The following is a 15,144-nucleotide window of genomic DNA, read 5'->3' as shown; positions in this document are numbered from 1 at the left end:
TTCACTAGCTCCTGCAAATACGGAAGCTGCCCCCGAGCTATTTCCTGCCGCCCCAGCTCCCCAATCGCTGAGGCCAGGTGCACAGCGGCACATTTCATTCCCACCCTCCCCCAAGGTGGCTCCCCAGGGCTCAACCCCAGAAATTAAAAAAAAATAAAAGACTTGTCTTCTCCTTATTTCTGCAGTGATCATTTGTTTGCTGTGGCACCAGCGTTGTGCAAAGTTGCTGTTACAAAATGATGCCTCGCAGGTCTAACTGGTGGAGTTTTCATACAAGTGGATTCTAAATCCCATTATGTCTCTGGGACAAATGGAGACGGTCTGGTACTTTTCACCTTTTCATTCGCTTTTAAAAATTTCTCATGTGAATCTGTCACTGATCGGTAACTTTTGTTAAAGACTCCTGTATACCAACTTGTGACTCCTTGAGTATGTTTCTAAGATTTTCCTTTCTTCCTCTTCTTGTACATTTCCTTTTCTTCCAATAGATTGTAATCTCCAGCAAAATTTGTGGATGAGAGGCTGGAGAAAGGGAGAGAAGAAGAAAAAGGAAAAAGAATGAAAAAAAATATAATTAAAGACTAAGCATTTCCTGGGGTTCATTTGAATTGGACCAGTTGGTTTTGTTTTGCAGTACAAAAGAAAAATTCAGGCCTTGGGGCCTAAAACTTTCATTAAATTCAGATTTGGTGAGTTCTAATAATACAGCGGTTTAATAAAAGCGTGAAAAATGTCATTGCAGAGGCCTTCCCTAGGCGGCAGCCTCACCTCTTGGGTATGACTCATGCTTCCTCCATGGCCTCCTGAGCTGTAAAGTTGTGGGCAGGATATTTAAGGTCCAGTGAACCAGCTCCTTGACTCTTGCCATTTTACTGGGATCATGTCCCAATTAGCAGTCTTGCCATCCAGAGCAGTAGCTGGACAGCAAAAGTGAGAGAGGGGCTGGGTGCTTAGGGCTTTTGCAAATGATTAGAACTTTGTCCCCGGCAGGAGCCTGCTGGAGGAAATGAAGGGATCAACAACGCAAGAGGAGCACTGTGGCCGATTGTTCCCAACCGCAGCCACAGGCTGTTCTGGTGGTGCCGGAAATTGACCTCGTCAAAGGCTGAGGATGCAGGCTGGGCAAGGATGATGATAAGACAGGTGATGATACTAAATCATCCACCTCTTGGAGCTGAGGAGATTGCTCAATACCTTGCCAACCTTACCTCCTCCTTAGTCTATAATTTTTTTCATGAAAATGCAGAAATTAGGATGGGCTCGTGCTAATTGGACCAACAGGAAGCTTAATAATTGCAATCCCTTTCATTTCTTACTGAGTATTTTCATCAGAGCATCTCATTTGGCCCATGAGCCATGCCAAGCCTAGGCCGCTGGCAGCCCAGATGGTGCTCATCCTTCTTTGTAAAGAGAAAATCGGAGCCAAGAAAGACTGAGGGATTGTCTAAGGCCTCCAACAAAATAGTGGCAGAGTTGGGACTTTCTTTCAGGAATAGATTAATGTCCAGTGTCACTGAGCATGGCAATGAGCTTTGAATGAAGGAGCAAAAAAAAAAAAACAAACAAAAAACAACTCAACCTGTCCCTTCCTGAAGGCACAGGTGAAGACTGTTGGCTTCTTGACTGAAGGAAACCCATTTCCTAAATGTCCTTGAATGCTGTCCTGGATCCTGGATGAGCCCCAAGCCCCTGGGAGTGTGAGGGGCTCAGAGGGCTGGAAGACGGAGCAGGATTCTTCCCAGCATGCCCTCCGGCTCTTCTTGGCACTCTAGACCTAACTTCGCGTAGGCTTTGGCGTCTGCTAAAGAAGGCTTAACTGTGAGGCAGAAGAAGCCATAAAGTCCTGAAAAGCAATAAAAGGAATTTCCCAGAAAAGAAAATGTCTACATTTTTTCAGCATCTAAAACGAAACCCATGCAGATGGGCATCCCATGTTAGGGAAGGGGGACAACATTAACTGGGCACAGTTTTATCTGTGTTATCTCATTTAATCTGTTCTTTAACCTTGGAAGATAGGTAGCACTTTATTAGCCCTAATTAAATGTAGGGAGATATTGGGGCTCACAGAGATGAAGCTTACAGCTAATAAGCGATAGGACTTCAGGCCCGTTCTCTCTCCACCACCTCACTGTGCCTCTGCATCCACAGCTCTGGCAAACCATCTCTGGGAGGTCGCACAGAGCGCAGAGCCTCACACTGACTACTCTAGCACCCTTTTGTCTCCATCCATCTTTTTTTTTTAAATGTTTATGGGGGAGGTTGTCACGCATGCATGTGCGCTCAGGATGAGGAGCAAAGAGAGAGGCAGACAGGATCTGATCTGGGCTCTGCGCTGACAGCCGAGAGCCCACAAAGCCACAAACCCAAGATTATGACTGAAGCTGAAGTCGATGTTAAACTGGCTGAGCCACCCAGGAACCCCTCATCCTTTTATAAAAATCCCACCTCCCTTCAGCAAAAAGCTTTAAAGCTTTAATATCCCAATGTATTATTTATTATTGATGAAGTTATTTATCAGTTATTTACTACCATGTTACATTAGACATTTGAAAAGGATGAGATAAATGTAAGTGGAAAAAGAAGTTTCTGTATTTCCTTCCATTACCCTTTTTTGGAGAAACTCCTGCTATAGATCGAAATAGAGCCCTGGTTGTAACTAAGACATTCGTGAATGCAGACATTATTATTCACGGACTTACAGACCTTCAGTGCTGCAAGAGAAATGAGGAGCTATGCAGAAGAAGAAAAGGAGGCTCAGGAAGAGGGCGAGCATTTGACGGAAGTGGGACTAGAACCCACATCTCTCACACCCCATCCCAAGTGCTTTTCACTGCTATAAGAAAAAACCAAAAGCTCATTTTCTTGGGCTAGAAAATTCAGGTCTACAATGTGACAGGCCAGAGCTTAATGCCTGAACTTTCCGTGCCCTTTCTGGACTAAATTCAGGGCCATCGACTGCCCTGAAGAGATAGCCCTTGGCTTTCAGTCTGGGCCACAGAACACGTGGGCCAGGCCGGCAGCACGTGGGGTCTCAGGGAAGGAAGACCGGGCTGTGCTGTATTTGGTGTTATTAAAAGCAGCTCACATAGTTTCCATCATTCCTAATGGAAGCACATCATTTTACAGACCCAGCCCTTGCTCCAGGCACCCTAGCTAGGACTTTCTGGTGTTAAGAAAAGTGACTCCAGAACAAGTCCCTTCCAGGTCATCCGAGGAAGAGCTCTGGGGCCAGAGTTGCAAAGGCAGGAGAAAGATACCCCGGCTCTGCCCCCTGAGCCAAGCGGGCCCCGAGGCCATCCCCCAGACGCTTTAAACAGTTGTTTTAGAGGTATTCGGATTATTTAGTAACTCTGCTAGTCTGGACCAAGCTCACCCAGCCTTGTGGAGAGGATGAGACCTAATGCAGTGACAACCTCCCTCCCTCTGCGGTGGAGGACAGCACGTTCATGGCCAGCTTGTGGGCGTGGAGGCAATAATAAATCGAGGTGCCACCAATTGTTCACTAAATTTTATTTGGAGGAGTCACTCAATTCCTTAGACCTAACTAAGGAACACCATCATTTCTTAAGCAGGCACCCTATTCTAGGTGCTTTATGTAGGGAGCCATGTTTGGGGACTTACTGTCTTTGGTTTGGTGTTTCTCTTCTTTTAAAAAAAAATTGTGAGGCGCCTAGGTGGCTCAGTCGGTTAAGTGTCAGACTTCAGCTCAGGTCATGATCTCACAGTCCGTTGGGCCCAGAGCCTAGAGCCCGCTTCAGATTCCGTGTCTCCTCTCTCTGCCCCTCCCCCACTCACTCTCTGTCTCTCTCAAAATAAAGACCTAAAATTTTTTTTTAATTGTTTATTTATTTTGAGAGAGAGAAAATGTGCATGATCAAGGGACAGAGAGAAAGGGAGAAAGAGAATCCCAGGCTCCTCGCTGTCAGTGCAGAGCCAGAACTGGGGCTCGCTCTCACAAACCTTGAGAGCATGACCGGAGCTGAAATCAAGAGTCGGACACTCAACTGACCAAGCCACCCAAGCGCCCCCGATTTTTCTCTTCTTAAAGGAGAGACAAAGCCAGTCCTAACTTGGCAAAGGTGAGTGGTCTCCCATGGAAGTGCTTGGGAGAGGGGACAATTTGGAATCCTTGAAAGAGAAAGAGATATAGGTCCCTGGAGGGCAGATGCTGGAAGTAGCCCCTATCTGGTACTCCTGGGGCTCATTTACCCCGTAGCAAGCAATTGGAGAAGTTCACAGAGAGTTGTCCTTGTGAACATCACACTCTCAATGCCGGCCTACAGGGGGGAGCGTGCTCAGATAGCTTGTGACCCTGGGGGCTAGCCTGTGACCCTACAAAGTGAGCTGCAGGAGGGCCCTGCTTTCTCACCACCCCCATGGTGACAGCCAGAGCAGAAGAATCAGGCCACACCAAGCTGAAAGTAGAGTCACCAATGAAAACAGCACTCCTCCATCTGAGCAGCCTCTTGTCTTCTGCCTGGGCAGTTCCCTGCGACCACATGTCTGAACAGCCATCACCCCATGAGCAAAGCTTTAGTGCCTTGGAGTGCTGCTCCCAGCAGCCCAAGGCCCCTCAGCCTCCCACATCTGACACTAGAGAGTCAGCAGCCCAGCCCCAAGGATTTGCCTCCCTGGCAGACACGGACAGACTTAATGAAAGAGAGAAAAAGTATACAGATGTAAGCGATCTTTAGAAAATAGAATCTGCACAGGGGTGCCTGGGTGGCTCAGTCAGATAAGTGTCTGACTTCGGCTCAGATCATGATCTCATGGTTCGTGAGTTCAAGCCCCATGTTGGGCTTGGTGCTGCTTCGGGTTCTGTGTCTCCTCTCTCTGCCACTTCCCCACTCATGCTCTGTCTCTCAAAACTGAATAAACGTTAAAAAAAAAAAAGAATCTGCATGAATTAGCAAGTGTTTGGGGGTGGGCAGGTAAGGAACTGAAGCCCAAGTTTCTGACTTGAGCAATGAGACATTGGCTGGCAGTGCCATTTACCAGGAAAGAGAAGCAAGGGGATGTTTGGAGGGCTCAGGTTTGAACAGGGGGAGTTGGAGATCCCAAATCTCTTCAACAGAAACATCCGGAGACTGTCTCAGAAGAGGAAAATGAGATTGGACTGGAGATTTGTCTGTGTGTTGGTGAAGGAGCCGCGGGAACAGACGGCATCACCCAGGGAGAGTACCTTGTGAGAAGACAAGGCTAAAGCTCCAGTCTGTGAGCGACAGCAGCGTTAACGGACTGCTCGGAAGGACAGCCCCAGGATCAGGAGGAAAACAAGGAATGTGAGGGGGCCCAGAGGTCAGTCTCTGTCACCTGACTCACAGCAGCAGCCCCTTCCCAGGGTTACAGCCATAGCAGTGGACGCAGTTTCTTCTTCTTGTTTTATTCCAGGCACTTCTATAATCACAACTTGTTTTTCTTTGTTCTTTAATTAAGTCCTTTAGTTCTAGAAGAAATACATGCTCATTGTAACAAGGAAAATAAAACAGAGATGTATGGAGGAGCTATCAGAAAAAAAATTCCTCCTAAGTCTTCTCTTAGCCTCTACCACACACCCACACACACCCACACACACCCACACACACACACACACACACCGTGCACACACATACATGCACACACACAGAGGTTTGATTTTTGCTTTATATTTCACACAAATGGGAAGCCATACTTATTACTTAGAAAATTTTTTTCACACAACATATCATGACCTATTATTTATATATCCATTCTCTTGTTGATTGCTATTTAATGATCTGTAGTTTGGCTGCACCAATGTAGTTTTTTCATTCCCAAATATTCTTGAGATCATACTCTATGTTATGATCCTCTTTTTTCACTTAGTATTAAATCAATTCCCCATGTCACTAAACACACTTTGTAAATATATTTTCAGTGACTACATCATGGTCCAGAATATGAGTATATCATAATTTATTTAACCGTTATTTACTTTCTGCCAATTTGGGCTATTAAAAATAATACCATAATGAACATTATAGAGCATTAAGCTATGTCCACATTTCTGGTTATTTTCTTTAAGATATGAACACTTTTAGAGTCTCTGTCCAAGTTACCACGTTGCTTTTTCTAGAGAGACTATAACTATCTGTGTTCCCACCAGCAATGATTGAGAGGTACTCCTCACATCTTTCCTTAAATGTTTTTTAATTTGTTAGGTAAAAGTGATATTTTCTCACTTTAATTGCATTTCGGATTATTAGTGAGGTTGGCTTTGCTCAAGTTAATTATCATTTTGTAATTCTCTTAAGGAGGAGTTGATCAGGGGCACCCGTGGCTCTTGGTTTCTAAATCAGCCCTTCCTCTTTCACGGTCAGCCCTGCCTTACATGCTTATTTCCCACCCAGCGCCCCAAGAGAACCCTTTCCTTCCTGGTCCGGCATCCCTGGTCGTCTCATTCCTTCTTCAGTCCCATAGCTAGTCTCTCTCACGGCTTCTGTGCCTGTGGGTGCCCTTTTTCTGCCTCCCCTGCACTGGAGAACCAAACACAAGCCTAGGATATTCAAGCAGGCTGCCAGGATCCGTCATCAGCCTGGGGTCAGTGCTGATCTTGGGCAGACACAGCCAGGGCCCTTTCTGCCTTGCACTGGGCCCAGGTAAACGGGAGGCCAGAATTGGGGCCTAACCAGCTGGGACTTTGTGCAACTCTGTCCCATCTTTTCCTTTCCCATTTGCCTCCTCTCCCTGTTATTCCAACTCGGGTTTTAATTTTCACAAATGATACAATTTGGTGGTTTGGGTTTCTGCAGGAGAATTTCTGTGATCCTCAGCGCTGGGACCTGTTTGCACTCGTTAGGGAAGAGAGACTCTGGACGCTCCGCAGACCCCGTCAGGCTGTGGTAATAAGCAGGGGCTGTTTGAGCTGCAAAGTGTAAACCTGGTCCTTCTTAGTGAGACTCTGCAGAAATCCCACTGGAGATTTTTCTGCCCCTGCCCTGTCTACTTTCCTTCATAATGATAAATGGCTGAAAAGAAAACTATCTAATCTCCAAACTGCTTGCTTTTTTTCTATTCTTTCTTCAAGGAGAGAAGGAAGAACACAGTCACATAAAACAGAGTCCTTCATCGCCTGCTTCTCAGGAGACAGTTCTTTCCCTTTTCATCCCGGGCCTGTTTCTGATCTCTGATGGGCGCGCACTGAAAGCTCCAGCCGGCCCCTCTAATCAGCTGCGACAGACGCTGCAGTTGCTTGGGTTGCCCATCGAAATTGAATTGATTACCCGGCCCCTTTGCCATTTTGTTCTGCACACAATTGCTTAATAGCTGTCACCTTGGCTTTCAGTCCCAGCCAGCTGCAGGCTGACTGGTTCCCATTACTCAGGATGGCCAGTGCAAGTTCATCACCTTTACAGGATGTCCCTGATGGATTCCGTATGCCTGGGAGACCTGCAATATATTTGCATAGGAAGGAGCAGGGCATCGCTGGGGAACGGAATAGAAATCTCTGGGCTGCAGGGACGGCCAGGTTTAGCCGCGGGCTCGCCATATTTGAATCATTACGGGGCTTCTTGTCGGGAGTCTGGCCTCTGCTGACATGGCTGCTAATGAATTTGTAAAATTCCTAAAAATACAGAACAACCCAGCCTGTCCTAACCTTTGCTGTCGCCACCTGCTGCCTGGGTGGGGAAGGCGAACAGAACCACGCTTTTCCTGCCTGAGCTTGTGCTGGTCTTTTGAAATGACAGTCTCTCCCTCCCCACTCCCTTGCCCTGCCTGCCAACTGGGGCTTGGAGGGGGACATCTTTCAAGTGAAATCCTTTGCACTGGGAACTACTTCAATTAGACAGCAGGGGGAATGTTAACATGCCCTCCGGCCTTTTAAGTGGGTTTTAATTTTATGTTGTAAGATAAGACCCTGCAGGGCCAGGGCTGCTACTTCTCCAGCAGGCTCCATTAGTGGGGCGAGCTGAGGCCTCTTGACCCCCTGAGGCCCAGCCAAGACTGGAAGTTGGTTTGGTTTTTTAACAATTTGTCAGTCTGCTTCGGCTTCTCTTTCCTTCTCCCTTTTGTTAGTCTAGGCTCTCCTGCTGTTGGAGGACAGTTGGGTAGCTGAGCTGCAGCTGAGAGCCTAGCCCGGCTTCCCCAAGTGGCTGGCCCTGGGCTGGCGACCAGAGCCCTGGGGGCTGCCTGCCTATGGCCTCACAGCTGAATATTCATCTTTTTACACCGCCACCCCAACCCCTTCCCAGACAGGGCACTGTAGAAGCAGACACTTTTCACGTGGCAGGTTTCTGGCCCGATGATGTATGACCTGTTGGCGCTACTGAATGGTGCCCTTTGTTCCAGGGTATCCCATGTGCCCCCTTTTTATTGACTTGTTGATTCAGAGGGGCAGGAAAGTTCCGCAAATCCCACTGCAGGCCCTGCTCTCGAGCCGTGCCCAGGTAGGAAAGCCCCAGGACCGCATGCTTCCCAGAAAGCTGGTAGAAGATATGGGCTGCCCAGAGGCAGAATATTCCGTAAGAGACAGCTTTCTTTACCTTGGATTCAGGTACCTGTGTATCTGGAGAGAGCCTGGGAACCCACGTCTAGCTCCCAGCCCTCTGCCTGGGGTTCTAGAAGGTGTGGAGTGTCCCAGAATGCAATCCACCCGGAAAGAAAAGAACAGAGCAGGTGTGAGTTAGGATGCGCTAAGCCAGGTTCGGTTAAGTTTTTCTCTGTGACCAACAAGCTCAGGATGGGAGCCAACCGCCAAGGAAGGAAGGAGCTTGGCTTCCTTCTGCAGGAGGAAGTCCACCCAGGGAGCAGCCCTGAAGCCACAGGGAAGGACTCTGGGGAAATAGGAGACAAGCTTGACTTTTTATCCAGCAGGAAATCTCATCTTCATCCTGAGGAAGGCATGAATTTAAAAAACACCCTTACCCTTGTCTTCTTTTCTCCTGGCTTCCTAGACCAGCCTGTAGTGGAGATGGTGGGTGACAATGAGGGGAGGGGGCAAGAGGCAAGGGGCTGTAAGGAGGGAGCCCCAGTACACCTCCTGATAGCAGCTTCTCTTCTAATCTAACAGGGTGAACCCGAACTAGATTCATCTCCTTTTTCCGCCATTCCATCTTGTGGCCAAGCTTTAGGGATCTGGCTGCGGAGGAGGGTGCAGAGGTTTCTGCCAGGCCTTGACTCCTTTCTCTAGGGTGCATGTGGCTGACGAGCTCATACATCTGACTGCTCCGGAAAGTGTAAAGTTCTCACTCCTACCTGCTCTTCAGTTCCTCATCGGAAGAAGCTGCGCAGATCCCACCGAGAGTTGCCTATGTGTAAGACCACCTCCCCCGAGCCACCAGGCTGTGTGCTGACTACTGGCAGGTTACGGACTCTCGTGTACTGCCTGCCTCGCCCTTCTGGGGTCTTTGTGGGCTCCAGAATCCAGACCCATCATCTGGAGAGTAGCACGAGATCAAAGGTACAGCTCTTCAGTGGTCCTAAATCCCTTCACTCTAGGCTCAGAGGCTCCATAGTGTAAATGCTCAGAGGCACAAAAGAAATATCAGCAAAAGGGAGGTTGGGACCGTTGCTGAGCCAAGAAATGACAAGTCAGTAGTAAAGAGCATCCACACACTTCACAGTTGTAAAATGGCTTTATGTTCTGATATGTAAAATAAAATGTCCATGCTATATAACAAAACACTTGAAGTTCCAAACCCCCTGTTGGCTAATGTGTCTTTCTAATAAAGTTTAATCTGTGGTGTGGGTGTTTATATATATATATATTTATTTATTTATATTTATATATTTATTTATTTATATGTTTTATCTAAACCATTCTTAGTTTTTAACATCAAATGTGTAATAAAATTTTAAATAGATGTCTTTCCAAATACTCCCTCCAGCGTTCATTTTATTAAGTTTATTCATCTGTAAAAAGCAAAGCTGAATTTGACATGTGGCCTGCATTTGTGAGATATATATATATATATATATATATTTATTTATTTATATAATATATAAATAGCTATTCAGCATGCAAAGAGTTTAGTGATTTCCCAAATTTGATTACAGAGTTCACACCAGCCACAGGGATGGTCTGGTGACGTTCGATGGGCTGGTGACTACATGATTCACCTCACTGGAGAATTATCCTTGCTCCTCTGAGCTCACTGGCTGAATTTACTGGAAGAAGTGAATGTTTTCTCAGTTCTTGTTTTCACTTCTGTTGGGCTTTCTTGCTCCGGAGGCGAGGATTTTCTGGGAGAACAGGCTCGCCTGAGGCAGCTCCGATGTGACCGCCTGGGGACGCTGCCAGGTGAAGGGCGTTTCATCATTGCCAGTCACAGGATGCAGGTGTGCCTGAGGGGCCGCGTCTTGTGCACCGGAGAGTGAGAAACTACGTCGGGGACGGAGGGCAAGGGCTTTGTACTGTATAAGAAAACCTGAATGATGACAGAGATGCTATTGGTTGCATTTTCCCTCCTCTTGAAGGAAAATAAAAGCCCCTTTTTAAATACTTATCAGGTAGCACTTGGCACATGACCTTCTCTGAAAGTCATCCCTCAGACCTCAGAGCTCCAGGGATCAACTTCCAGGCCATTAACTGAGCAGTCAGCTCTACTCTCGGAGCAGACTTCTGTGGCTTAGCTGAGTGCACGCCTCAGGGAGTCTCACAGAATCTCCAGAAGCCGAAAGAGCGGGCCTCCTGCCCGGCAAACAAGGTTTTCAGCTTCTCTTGGTACAGGAAGGCCAGGAGCTCTAAGATGTGCACAGAGCCCTCTCACCGCGGCCATGAGAATCTGCCCCCAACTTTACCTGTGAGAGAGACCTCACCACCTGGCCCCTGAGTAAGTCAAAGATTATATTATCCAAATCTCTAAATAGCTCACATGAACTCTCTAGTCCCATCCCATCCACGCACATGTCAAGAGATGTGAGATAACAGTGGACCCAGGTCCTGCAGCCAAAATCACTTCTTAGATAATTGTAGGTGTTTTCCTTGTCGTGGCCTCAATTGTTTATCGGAAGATAGATGCTCTCCAAATGTGCACATGCACACACACACATACACACACACATACACACACACACACACATACAACACACCCTCTGAAATACCTTCCTGTGTTTCTTGGTAGTGCAGGCCACCCACAGAGGTTAACACGGGATGAACATGGTCCTGGGGCTGTCGAGAGACTTGGGAGTCATCCGTCAGTCCAGTTCTCTACCGTTCCCACGCCTGAATGGTATTGTAAGGACGCTTCCCGGGACAAGGAGAAGCTTTGAGAGTAGAGAAACTCGTTGGCAGCATTCAGGTGTGGCGAGGGTGGCTTCCTCTCGCACACTGCAGGGAGGCCTCGCTCCCTTGGGAAGGAGGCGGCGGGCCCCCGCTCCCGGACCTGAGACTGGGAGAGCTGGTTGTAGACGCTGAAGTGGGCGTTTCCTGGTGGCTGGGAGCCCTGCGCAGAGATAGCAGGCAGCCGAGGCATCATAGTGGTGGCGGCGAAGTGCGTGGGGAAGGATTGGTAAGGCACAGTCTCCATCGTCTGAACACTGTAGCTTGTGTACGGTGAGACCGATGTCCACATGTTACAGCTCAGTGGGGGTGGGGGCAAGTCGTCCACACCAGACACCCCAGCAATCTCGGGCCCTGAACCTGAGTACATACAGGCTTCTCTTGGGGTCACCTCATTGCAGTAGGAGGGGCTCAGCATCTGTTGGTCATAGGGAGGGGGAGAGCGGAAATAATGCTCCTCCCCCACTGCAGGGGGAGCCTCCAGATAGGATCGCTTGCAGGGTAGGTCCAGGTGGCGGGCACTGTCTGCTGGAAGACAAAGAAAGCTTCAGAAAGAGCCATTTCCGCCAGCCCAGCGCCCAGAACACCCCTCGTGGATGCAAAATGGCCTACCCTTGCCATCCAGGGCTTGCCCTTGTCCTGTGTTGCCATGGTACTCCCAGAACCATTTTAATCAGCAACAGCTTTTGTGAGGTGGTGGCAGCCAAGAAGTGGTCAGATTATGGACACTGCTCAAAGGCCACGGGGGAATGCCACATCGGTGGACACCGAGTGATGTGGTTAGCCAGGCGGCATATAGCTTTCATCCTTTGCCACCCTAACTTTTGGGGATCGTAAGAGGCCTTAATGTAAGAGGCACTGGCATTCTTAGGCTAGGCCCACGCTGGCCAAGAAAAGTGGAGGCAATTGCCAGGCCAAACCAGGCCCAGAGGCCACATCTGTCTGAATTAGCCAGAAAATTAAAGCCACAATGTTTCTGCCTTAATCCTCAGCTCCCAGGAAGGCCTTAGCAAGCCAAAGCAACTCACAGGCATGTTCCCACTACTTTTAGAAGACGAAGTAAACCCTGCATATGTTCAAAGAAGTCCCGGCAGATTGTCATTATACTTATCCAACACAACACTGTTTACAAAATTAAGAAATGGAACTGATAATAAGTAAAAGGTGACTTCTATTTTTAAGGCTAAACTGATACTCTCTTTGGAGAAAGAAGACATCAGCTGCCCCAAGCCATGGATGCATGTCTTTCAACGTCCTCAGCCAGCTTGACTGTCTGGAGTGTCACATCCTCCTGTAGGACCCAGGGATGACCCAGGCCTGAGGACCTGGGCAACAGACCACTCAACAAATTTAAGAACACTTGTCCAATGGCTTAACTTGGCCTCCCTCCTTCTGTTTTCCCTAGGGATTCATTCTGGGAGCTGTGTGTATACATGCACAGGTCAGGGTGGCCTGGGGGATGAGTGGACTGAGTTTGAAGGCCTGCACTCACCTCTCCCCTCTGCCCCTCTGGAAGCATCTTCCCTGAAAAGAAGAAATTTGCCTCTCTTTCTCACTCAGCTCTCTCATCCTTACGCATCCCTTCTCTCTCTTCTCTACAAATCCCTCCTTTCTCTCAAGAGCACTAAGCTCTTGGACATGCAAAGTGGCCCAGTGCCTCTAGGTCAGGAGTGAGCAAACTCTTCCTGTGAAGAGCCAGACAGTAAACATGTGAGGCTCGGCGGCCATAACAGGAGCTGCTGCAGCCATCTGACCCTGCTGTTACCGCGTGAAGGTGGCCACGGACAGTAGTTGAGCAAATGCGTATGTCTGTGTTCCCATAAAACTTTCTTTGTGGATATTAAAGTTTGAATTTCATATGATGTTCACATATCATGAAATAATCATCCTTTGACATTTTTTCAACTGCTGAAAAATGTAAAACTATTTTTTTATGGCTCACCGGTTGAACAAAAACAGACGACAGTCCGGATTTGGGTCAAGGGCCACAGTTTGCCAACCCCTGCTCTCAGCCATTCATCTGACAGGACAGACACTCAGAGCTCTACCAGCTGCTCCCTAGGAGCTATAGAGAGCATTCTGGATTGTAAGCAAAAGTCCCCAAACTCATTCCCAAGAGAATCTCAATGGCCCCGAGGGTTCTTCTGGTGTAAACACTAATCATCTGTATTTTACAGATGGAGAAACTGAGGCCTGCTACCAGAGCACACATGTGCCAGTTCCCAGCTCTGGGTTCTTCTTCTCCAAAAGAAGAAGAAAACAGTTCCTTTGCCTCTCTTCCTGGCCCCCAATCTACATCCACAGTAGTTTACTTCCGTTCTCAAGAAGCCTCTGTAGATCTTGTATGGTGAAGTGGGGAGCCTATTCTCATGACTCTGGGTCATCCTTATTTTAGGACTGAGCTTGTTTTGATAAATGATAACCTGAACCCCCAAACCCTGGGCTATGATGTTTCGACATCCTCCCATGCTTAGAGACAGAGCCCAGCTGACTTTGTGTGATCTGCCCATCCCGTGGAGGCTCTGAAAGTGGTGGCTGTAAAGCAACCTCTGGAACTGGGGAGGGGCACCACTGTCTGGGGACACCAAGGCCATAGGCTGTCTCTTAGAATTCTGAAGTCTGAATTAAAATCAAGATCGGGGGTCCTGGGTGACTCAGTTGGTTAAGTGTCCGACTTCGGGTCAGGTCATGATTTCACAGTTAGTTTGAGTCACACGTCAGGCTCTGTGCTGACAGCTCAGAGCCTGGAGCCTGCTTCAGATTCTGTGTCTCCCATTCTCTCTGCCCCTCCCCAGCTCATGCTGTTTCTCTCTGTCTCAAAAAATAAATAAACATAAAAAGAAACTTTTAAATCAAGAATCAATATTCCTGCACAGGGCCTGACCATGTTCCCTAACCCTCCAGGTTTATTCTCTCATCCCACACAATTTGCGTGTGTGCATGCACCCATGCATTAGTGGAAAGTGTTTGTAGGAAGAGCCATATCCCTCCTCTGACTCTCTAGGGCTTCCAGACTCGGAGAGAACTACCTCGTCTCTTCAGGCAGTGATAGAAGAGGCTGGAGTCCCTCTGGGCTGGGAAGGTGTTGAGGGGAAGGTCCTGTGGCTCGGCTGCAGCAAACTGCATGTGAGCGCCGTTCTCATACTGGTAGTGCTGTAGCGCCTGGTGGGCTCCATGCAGGGGGCTGACGTCAGGCTTGGCTGACAGCTGGGTGGAGACAAGCCTCTGCCTCATGATGCTTTTGGAGATCACAGGATATTCTTTGCTGGAGGTGCGGGGAGGACAGTCAGAGGGAGACAGGAAGAGAGGAAAGATACTTTGAGCATTACCAGGTCGGAGTGCCTGCCCGCCCCCCCCCGAGGCCTGGCAGCCCCACCTCTGCAGCCGGGCCACACGCAGGTCGCTGTCGTCACTGCCCCGGAATCCCTTGGCAAAAGGGTTGTTCTCAATTTTCAGCTGTGTGATCTGTCAGGAGAGGACACACAGAGTGGCTGGGGTGGCTCTGGGCCCTCCCCCACTGCCCCTGGCACAGTCAGAGCCTGGGGAAGTTGTACCCCAGCCCAAGATCAGCGCAGTCTTGCTGGGTCCTCCTCGGCCTCACTGTTCACATCTGGCTCCTCACTAGCTTTCATCCATTTGCAGACCTTCTGATTCTGTCTCCTGTCCTCCTGCCCCATTATTTCTGGACCACTTTCCCATCTGTGTCACCCTTGTCCAGGGCAACTGCCACCTTGGCTTCCGAGTGACCATACAAATCTGTCACTGTTCTGCCTAAAATTCGCCGGAGCTATGGCCCTTCCTCAGGATCCCCAGCCCACCTCACCAGTCCCAGGATGCATGATGTGAAAAGAGCCCCAAGAAGGGTAGTGCAGGCAAAGGCAGAGAGATGGGAGAGAGTGGCCCGT

General features: G+C 48.6%; 1 protein-coding gene and 1 long non-coding RNA gene across 3 annotated transcripts in view; both read right to left on the bottom strand.

Moving 5' to 3' along the window:
* Nucleotides 1–325: 325 nt before the first annotated feature.
* On the bottom strand, nucleotides 326–3,657 carry LOC115282867. Its single transcript, XR_003904775.1, has 2 exons — nucleotides 3,622–3,657; nucleotides 326–522 (listed from the first exon to the last, which is right to left on the bottom strand). It is a non-coding gene; the product is annotated as an uncharacterized LOC115282867 (long non-coding RNA).
* Nucleotides 3,658–9,577: 5,920 nt separating this feature from the next.
* The window catches only part of TBX4 (T-box transcription factor 4), a 31,156-nt gene continuing 25,589 nt past the window's right edge, over nucleotides 9,578–15,144 (bottom strand). The window contains exons 5-7 of one of the 2 annotated variants that reach the window (XR_003904516.1): nucleotides 14,269–14,704; nucleotides 11,062–11,767; nucleotides 9,578–10,385 (exon numbers count right to left, since the gene is read on the bottom strand). Coding sequence is in view for 1 of the 2 variants with exons in the window: in XM_029927949.1 (XP_029783809.1) it covers nucleotides 11,148–11,767; nucleotides 14,269–14,504; nucleotides 14,616–14,704 (945 nt within the window). In the remaining variant the exon portion in view is untranslated. Of the gene's footprint in view, nucleotides 11,768–14,268; nucleotides 14,705–15,144 lie in introns of both variants that reach the window. The other variant, XM_029927949.1, reaches the window with a different exon arrangement.

This window comes from Suricata suricatta, chromosome 17 (genome assembly GCF_006229205.1).
Source record: "Suricata suricatta isolate VVHF042 chromosome 17, meerkat_22Aug2017_6uvM2_HiC, whole genome shotgun sequence".
In the NCBI taxonomy this organism is placed as follows: Eukaryota; Metazoa; Chordata; class Mammalia; order Carnivora; family Herpestidae; genus Suricata; species Suricata suricatta.
The sequence above is the reverse complement of the archived record's forward strand: the minus strand, read 5'-3'. Positions and strand labels throughout refer to the sequence as shown.